We start from the raw sequence: 9,413 nt of genomic DNA, 5'->3' as shown, positions 1-9,413 counted from the left end.
GCCCATAGGGGTTGCACACCCGTGCCTATAGGGGCTGCACTCCCGTGCCTGTTAGTGGCTACACTCCCGTGCCTGTACAGGCTACACTCCTTTGCCTATAGGGGCTACGGCCCCGTGCCTATAGGGGCTGCACTCCCGTGCTTGTTAATAGCTGCACTCCCGTGGCTGTACAGGCTGCACTCCCGTGCCTGTTAGTGGCTGCACTCATGTGGCTGTACAGGCTGCACTCCCACAACGAGAGGAAGTGCCTATGTTATCTTGAATTCGTGAAGTTGTCATGTAGTGAACACTTTATGTTATCTTGAATTCGTGAACATGTCATGAAATGAAATGAAGTGCACCTGTTACGTTATCTTTTATTTGTGTACTTGTTATGAATGATAAGGATTACATAGTTCAAACGATAAAGATTACATAGTTCAAATGATAGAGATTATTGATACGCCTCCAACGTATCTATAATTTTTGACGGTTCCGTGCTATTATCTTGTCTAACTTTGGATGTTTTGTATGCCTTTTATATCTTTTTTGGGACTAACTTATTAACTCAGTCCCAAGTGAAAGTTCCTATTTTTCCGCATTTTTGACCCTTTTCAGAGGAGGATTTTAAACGGTGTCCAAACGGAATAAAACTTCCGAAAAGATTTTTTTCCGGAATAGAAGATACGCATGAGACTTGAGAACCAAGGCAAGGGCCACCAGGGGACCCCACAAGCCCCCTAGACGCGGTCAGGGGGGTCGCGCCTAGCAGGCTTGTGGGCCCCCTGTGGCTCGTCTCCCTACCTTTTCCGCCTATAAATTCAGAAAAATACCAAAACTGCGAGAGAGATCCACGAAAATACTTTTCCGCCGCCGCAAGCTTCTGTCTCCGCAAGATCCCATCTGGGGCACGTTCTGCTATCCTGCCAGAGGGGAGATTCGGATACGGAGGGCTTCTTCATCAACACCATGACCTCTCCGATGATGCGTGAGTAGTTCACCATAAACCTTCGGGTCCATAGCTAGTAGCTAGATGGCTTCTTCTCTCTCTTGGATCTTCAATACAAAGTTCTCCATGATCTTCATGGAGATCTATCCGATGTAATCTTATTTGCGGTGTGTTTGTCGAGATCCTATGAATTTTGGATTTATGATCAGATTATCTATGAATCTTATTTGAGTTTTATCTGATCTCTTATATGCATGATTTAATATCCATGTAATTCTCTTCGAGTTGTGGGTTTTGTTTGGCCAACTTGATCTATGATTGTTGCAATGGGAGAAGTGCTTGGTTTTGGGTTCATACCGTGCGGTGACCTCTCCCAGTGACAGAAGGGGCAGCGAGGCACGCATCGTGTTGTTACCATCAAGGGTAAAAAGATGGGGTTTTCATCATTGGTTTGAGTTTATCCCTCTATATCATGTCATCTTGCTTAAGGCGTTACTCTGTTCGTCATGAACTCAATACACTAGATGCATGCTGGATAGCGGTCGATGTGTGGAGTAATAGTAGTAGATGCAGAAAGTATCCGTCTACTTGTCTCGGACGTGATGCCTATATGTATGATCATTGCCTTAGATATCGTCATGACTTTGCGCGGTTCTATCAATTGCTCGACAGTAATTTGTTCACCCACCGTATTATTTGCTATTTTGAGAGAAGCCTCTAGTGAACACTATGGCCCCCGGGTCTACTTCACACCATATTTTCAGCCTTACACTTTTACTTCATTGCACTTTCCACCTTCAGATGTCACTTAGCAATCAATCTTGAAGGGAATGACAACCCCTTTATAGCGTTGGGTGCAAGCTCTTTTGTGTTTGCGTAGGTACTTTGGACTTGAACTCGATTCTCCTACTGGATTGATACATTGGTTCTCAAACTGAGGGAAATACTTACTGCTCCTATGCTGCATCACCCTTTCCTCTTCAAGGGAAAAAACAACGCAAGCTCAAGAGGCATCAATTATATAGTTCAAATGATCCAGATTACATAGTTCAAATGATAAAGATTAGATAACAGGCTGATGGATACATGTCATTGTAGTGCCAAATGACAAAAATTACATAGCCTCATTGTCGTTAGGTCCAGAATTGCAGCAAATGACATCATTTCTTTCTTTGACCCATGCCCAACGAGAAGCCTTCTTCGATAGTGGCAAAAAAGGTTGCTTTACTAACCAATCAATGACCTGGCCACAGTTGTGAATGTTAAACTGTTCCTGCTCTTCCCTTGTTGCACAGAGTGCAACTTGTATTGCAAGATCACGTCGACAATATTTTTCCCTCTTCTTCAGCTTGGTGATCCCACTCTCCTTTTTGTCGATTATTTTTACGCAACGTCCTTATAAAAATAGTAGTTTGAAAAGGCTCTACACGCTGCATTCAACGCATCAACCGCTGCCACCCAGTAGTTCATTTTTTTCATCAATAAGTTCGCGTTCACGCTTCGCCGCCGACTCAGTGGAAACCTCAACGTAAATCAACGGTGTCATCCTGCATTTCAGAGAATGACTATTCAATACACACTAACTATTCAATACACAAGTTTGAGCTAGGGTTTCTATAATATGTAAATAATCTAAGATGTAAAAATTGTAGCATAATAAGAAGATTTAACAAAAAAAATTGGATGAATCGGAGGAGAATACTACAAGGAACATAGTTATGGAAATATTTATGTTAGGGAATCACCTTTTCCCGAGGATTCGATGGGGATCTTTGAGGGGAAGGAGATAGGAGGAGAGCAGAATCGAAGCAGCAAGATCGGGATGAATGAATGGGGAAAGTGAGTGTGGTGGTACCCGCACCAACACTCCAGGATATATGGAAGCAGGGTTGAGGACCTAGACGCCATTTCGCACCCTGCAGTTCTAATGCTGACACGTGGGTTCATCGGGAAGCTGACCCACATGTCAGTAGGCAAGACTTCGCAGGGAGTTTTCACATGGTCCTACTCCACCACCAAACGTCGGAAAACGTGTACTTACCACCACACTCACTTTACTCCAATAATTACTTCGTCAATACAAGCCTCTCTATATCTCGTAAATAGAGTTACTTGCTCTTCCACTTTATCATCAGATCTGGTTCTTTCAGTTTAGCGTGTTCCCCTCTTTTTGTCTACGGTTCGTATGTCTTACTTAGATCTCCACTCTTTTTTGCAGTGTGATTTAGCTAGCGTACGTCGAATTCCTGCATATGTTACCTGTTTTATATCTATGCGTGTGATTTGGTGTGGCGAAGCGGCATCTCTTTTTCTACATTTACCTCTCTCTTTTCTCCAATAATTACTCCGTCAATACGAGCCTCTATGTATCTTGTAAATAGAGTTACTTGCTCTTCCACTTTATCATCAGATCTGGTTCTTTCAGTTTAGCGCATTCCCCTCTTTCGGTCTACAGTTCGTATGTCTTACTTAGATCTCCACCCTTTTTTGCAATGTGATTTAGCTAGCGTACGTGGGATTCCTACATATGTTACCTGTTTTAAATATCCAATCTCTACCACTAGTGGTAGATGTGTGAACTTTTCAATATATAAACATTAACATCAAAGGATGTACATAACTATTTCCTCTTTTTAAATTAGATTGGGTATATAACACTGATGCATAGTCTTGGCATAAACGGTTACACATGTCGTCAAAGATTTACGTAATTTTTTTCCAATTATGTTGCAACTCAGTCTTATATATTGTTTTATTTACACATATTGTCATAAATCTACTGCATCTCAGTCTTATATATTGTTTTATATTGACAGACAGCGATGAACTGCAATGTTAGCTCGAACCTTGGTTGTCATGGTGGTGAATCCGCTGTTGACCACTTATTCATGATTGTCCCTTTGCCTCGTTGTTATGAGTCATACCTGGTAAATATTGGGTACCGGTAACAAGAACATTTTGTTTTGTGGCTTTGCTTCTACCGTTCTTACATAAGCAATAATATTAGTCTTGCAATATAAGAGATATAAATAGTGACACATAATCATTCTTGTTAGTAGCTTTTTGTCATGGTTGTTTTGCTATATGATGGATACTTATTTTTTCTTCTTATTTGGCAGTATGTCCCTTGCTATTACCGGAAGCAGGTCCTCTCTTTGATTTCATTTTCGCAAGATGAAGCTTTAGATGAGGGTTTTGAAAATGATGGTTTTAACCTTGTGTTTGGCACCGACGAGGAGTTGCCATACAATATTAAGTTTACCGATAGCGCTGACAGGTCCAAGTTTCATGGTCCTGGGTGGGAAAATATGATACACGACTATGATCTTTGTTACGGTGATATTATTAAACTGGATTTGCAAGGCGAAGACTTCTTCTTTCACATTGAAATGGAGTTGAATGAAGCTCAAGGGAGTCACAAAGCCGTTCCCAATCCTTCTGTTGGTACGTTAGACTCGCCTATAAAAAGATCATGCCATCTGAATCTCGACGAATATTGTAGGATTGAATATTTATTTTTACTGTTATGCCACAATTTTTTTGATTCAGACACGTTGACTTATAGATGATTTTATTGCTTTAGCTCTTGAAGACCTCAGTATATCCCAAAGAAACTACCTAGACAAGAATCTCTACACCGAGGTATAAAACTTTCATATACTTAAATGGTGTACGTGACCAGCCTCGTTTAAGTGCTAAAGACACCCCTCTAATTGCCTTCATGCACTGTCTAAATTTTAGCAATGTTCACCAAGGCCGTTTGGTTAGTCATTTGTTGTTTCTCCAAATGTCATTCCCCTTGATTCAATTTCACAACTTACATCAATTTTTTTTTGTACAGAAAATACCTACTATTGTTGCCCGTGCTCTAAGGATGAAGGATCGATATTTTCCTCCAAAGGGCAGGATCATACTTGTTGAACTTTGTGGTTCTGTCGAATTCCCTGGCACATACTGCTTGCAAAAAGATGGAAGGTTGGCAATATTCGGGTTTTTTGCTTCGACACATGCAACTGAATTTACAATAGACTCGGTTATGCTCTTCACAATCAACAAGGGAGTCGTGGCTAATAAGGAGTTGCTCTCACTTGTAGTTGCTGATCTCTATAGGAAAACTGTGTGAAGTGTGGTGCTTGCACTACTTGCACAAACAAGCGTTCAAGTTTTGCGTCGTTTCTTAGCTATACTAAAAAGCCATGCGTACTCTTAATGAAAAGGCGTGCTTGTGTTGGTCGTGCGGCCATGATCCTCTGTGTGAACATGTCATTCCAATTTTCTACGATACCACATTACCCGGGCACAACCGTCCAAGGGTGTACCTTTGTCAAAGGTGCGGAGCTGTACCTTTGATAACGAAGGTGTAGCTGAAAACATTACTAATACCATAACTGAAATTGACACGGTATGTTTCCGACATGCACGACCGTGCATCTCTCCGAATAAAGAGCAGAGTCTCTTATCATTTCTGAGAGGCACGTCCGTGCCTCTAAAGAGAGCAAAACGTGCCTCTCGCGAAAGGGAAATCGTGCCTCACGCGGATGGAAAACCTTGCTTATGCTATCACTATGATATGGTAACTAATTGGTGCGTCAAAAATAACAATGATATTAGGCACTTATCTCATTGCAGTGCTGTTTTTGCATTCACATCATGAACTTTCACATCATGGTAGTCCAATTTGTAAACCCGTGTGTATCCTTAATGAAAAGGCGTGATTATTTTGCCCTAATGGCGTTTCACTTCCGATATTTATGTTCCGGTATTCGTTTCAGAACAAGCAGAGTGACAGAAAACATCTTAAACAAGGGTCAGGTGACGTGCGTTTTCTACACGTATAGACATGCCGCTAATAATCGGCCGCCCTACTCGTGTACTGTTTTCACATGGAGTGCCTCTCCAGTAACACCACGGCCGTGCCTCTACAAGCGACATGTCACTGGTGACATTTGTAGGGTGAATAGGTGGGTTACGTGTCATAGACATAGAGGCAGTGAAGAAAAAACCGTGCCTCTCGCCGGGTGCTTGTACCGCTAGGCCGTGCATCTCCGATAGCAAAACCGTGCCTCTGGCGGAGGCACAACCATGCCTCTCAATGATATTAGGCACTTATCTCATTGCAGGGCTGTTTTTGCATTCACATCATGAACCTTCACATCGTGGTAGTCCAACTAGTAAAACCATGTGCATCCTTAATGAAAAGGTGTGATTCTTTTGTCCTGCTGGCGCTGCACCTCTGATATTTATGTTCTAGTATTTGTTTCAGAACAAGCGGAGCGACAGAAAACATGTTGAACAAGGGTTAGGTGATGTGCGTTTTCTACACGTATAGACGTGCCTCTAATAATAAGAGTGCCTCTAATAGTGCACCTCTGATACTCGTGTACTGTTTTCACATGGAGTGCCTCTCCAGTAACACCACAGTCATGCCTCTACAACCGACCTATCACTGGTGACATTTGTAGGGTGAACAGATGGGTTGCGCGTCATAGACATAGAGGCAGTGAAGGAAAAATCATACCTCTCGCAGGGTGCCTCTCCCGCAAGGCCATGCATCTCCCGATACCAAAACCGTGCCTATCACGAAGGCCCGTGAGTTTTCTTAATGACAAGGCGTTCTTATTTTGGCCTTGCAGCCGTGATTCTATGTGTGAACCTGTCATCCAATTTTTCACATTACCCGGGCACGACTGTCCAAGGGTGTACAATTCCGATGAAATGTTTGCAAGGTGGGGAGCAATAGCTTTTGGCAATGAAGGTGTGGCTGGAAAATTCGCAAAACTATAACTAAAAATCACACATTAACTCTTATACGTTTAAACTTGTTCATACTTGTTGTACCATAGAACTGAAATGAACTTGTTTACTCCATAAGCAAATGCATGATTACAAGGGAAACTACAACGACAAGAAAATCTTTGTTTTGAAAAAGAAAACAACCTACCTGATGTAATGTAAAGCCAATGTGATCAGCAATCTAATATAACTAGAAAGCAATCCATCCAAATCTTCACCAACCGTCATCTTCCCAGGTCCTGCCACGCTTCTTGGACTTCTCCAGCATTGCGCAGCGAAGTCCATCCTGAGTGACGGTGATGCGACTCCATATCTCGTACGCGGTGTAAGCGTCCTTTCCTGCATACTGGACATGCTTCATGGACAAGGGCATGCACGCCCAACGCTTGTGATCTTTGTTTTTAAGCTTCTGCTTCATGCTCATGTAGTAGTCATCAATGAGCATGCTGGAGACGTCACCAAGCGAGTCCAAATACTTGGTGCTTTCGGGCACCCTCCATTGCTTCTGGATGTCGACAAAGTGCATGATATGCAGGCCCACGCGGTCCAGCTTCTCAATATCCTGATCTTTGGAAAAGCCAACAAAAGTGTACCTTGAGTCAAGGAGGAAGTTGTCGAAAACCGTGCACCTGTGTTCCGCGGTGATCAGTATGCATAGCAGCACCGGCTGGGTCTTGTCGATGGACAACTGGGTGAGGGCGGCCTTCTGCTTGTGCGCTGCCTCATAGGTGTACTCCACATCAACTCCGACGATCTTGTTGTGTTGTATCTGGAGGTGCTGATCGTACTGATCGATGATGGCCTTGACCTTCCGCAAATCGTTGGTGTGGATTACGTGCAGCTTGGTGGTGCCGTGAGCCTGAACCTCCTTGATTTCTCTGATGCACCCCATAGCCTGCAGAAGGGTTTTTGTGGAAAACGATCAGCGGGCACACTGGCGTTGTCGATTGTATGTCGAGGAGGTTCCATGCCATGCGAGAAGGCCTCTATTTGTAGGGTGAATAGATGGGTTACGCGTCATAGACATAGAGGCAGTGAAGGAAAAAACCGTGCCTCTCGCAGGGTGCGTGTCCCACAAGGCCGTGCATCTCCTGATAGCAAAACCGTTCCTATGGCGGAAGAACAACCATGCTTCTCAAAGAAAAAAGAGAGGCACTGCAGTGTCTCTAGAGTTAGAACAACATGCTTCTCGCAGAAGGAAAATGTGCAATATGATTTGGTAACTAATTGCTGCCTCAAAATAACAATGATATATGCCTTATCTCATTGCAGGGCAATTTTTACCTTCACATCATGTACATTCTGGACTACCGCTAGTCCAACTCGGTCTATCTGCCATGATTGCCACCTACAAAATCCACAGCTGGGGCACGTAAATTCAGAATAGCACTGCCATTTGACGCGATAGGTGTAGCAACAATTAAATTAGTCCATGGAAAAACCCACTCACGGTTGAGGAACCGAGGAGTCTACCACTACCACTCCCGCTAGGCGATTGCCATGCACATAAACTGCAAAACACACTACGTTGCTCGGACGAACTGCCTTCCGCTACACTACGAATCAACCACAGAGAACCCCACGTGCGTGACTCTAGAGGCTTCGCTACGTGCTATCCCCACAGCCGTGCCTCTACAAGCGTCATGTCATTGGTGACATTTGTAGGGTGAACAGACGGCTTACGCATCATAGACATAGAGGCAGTGAAGGAAAAACCGTGCCTCTTGTCGGGTGCCTGTCCCGCAAGGCCGTGCATCTCACGATAGCAAAACCGTGCCTATGGCGGAAGCACAACCGTGCTTCTCGAAGAAAAAAGAGAGGCACTGCCGTGTCTCTATAGTTAGCACAACATGCCTCTCGCGGACGGAAAAATGTGCACTATGATTTGGTAACTAATTGCTGCCTCAAAAATAACAATGATATATGCAATTATCTCATTGCAGGGCTGTTTTGCCTTCACATCATGTACATTGTGGACTACCGCTAGTCCAACTTGGTCTATCTGCCATGATTACCACCTACAAAACCTACAACTAGGGCACGTAAATTCAGAATAGAACTGCCATTTGACGCAATAGGTGTAGCAGCAATTAAATTAGTCCATGGAAAAACCCACTCACGGTTGAGGAACCGAGGAGTCTACCAGTGCCACACCCGCTGGGCGGTTGCCACGCACGGAAACTGCAACACCCACTCAGTTGCTCAGACGAACCGCCTTCCGCTACACTACGAATAAACCGTAGAGAACCTGATATGTCCATTTTGCATCTGTTGATATTTATCGCCTTATGGGCTGTTATTACACTTCACGTGACAATACTTATGACTTTTCTCTTTTATTTTGCAAGGTTTATATGAAGAGGGAGAATGCCGGCAGCTGGAATTCTGGCCTGAAAAAGGAGCAAGTTTGAGATACCTATTCTGCGCAACTCCAAAAGCCGTGAAAATCAACAAGGAATTATTTTGGAATTTATAAAAAATACTGGGCCGAAGAAGTACCAGAGGGGAGCCACTAGGAGGCTACAAGCCTGCTAGGCGCTGCCTACCCCCCTGGCCGCGCCTAGGGGGCTTGTGGGCTCCCTGCTGGCCCTCTGGCTCCCCTCTTTTGCTATAAGAAGGGTTTCATTCCAGAAAAAAATCAAGAGGAGGCTTTCGGGAGGAATCACCGCCAACACGAGGCGGAACTTGAGCA

General features: G+C 43.8%; 1 protein-coding gene across 1 annotated transcript; it reads right to left on the bottom strand.

The window, feature by feature from the left end:
• Positions 1-6,935: 6,935 nt before the first annotated feature.
• LOC123431426 lies at positions 6,936-7,613 on the bottom strand. Its single transcript, XM_045115205.1, has one exon. The coding sequence runs from the start codon at positions 7,611-7,613 to the stop codon at positions 6,936-6,938; it is 678 nt and encodes a 225-aa protein (XP_044971140.1).
• Positions 7,614-9,413: the final 1,800 nt, after the last annotated feature.

This window comes from Hordeum vulgare, chromosome 2H, assembly GCF_904849725.1.
Source record: "Hordeum vulgare subsp. vulgare chromosome 2H, MorexV3_pseudomolecules_assembly, whole genome shotgun sequence".
NCBI lineage: Eukaryota > Viridiplantae > Streptophyta > Magnoliopsida > Poales > Poaceae > Hordeum > Hordeum vulgare.
Note: the sequence above shows the minus strand (reverse complement) of the source record. Positions and strands in the feature narration are given on the sequence as shown.

What these genes read in the sequence shown, in the direction of transcription:
- LOC123431426 (XM_045115205.1), bottom strand. Translation starts at nt 7,613, where the DNA reads ATGGGGTGCATCAGAGAAATCAAGGAGGTTCAGGCTCACGGCACCACC.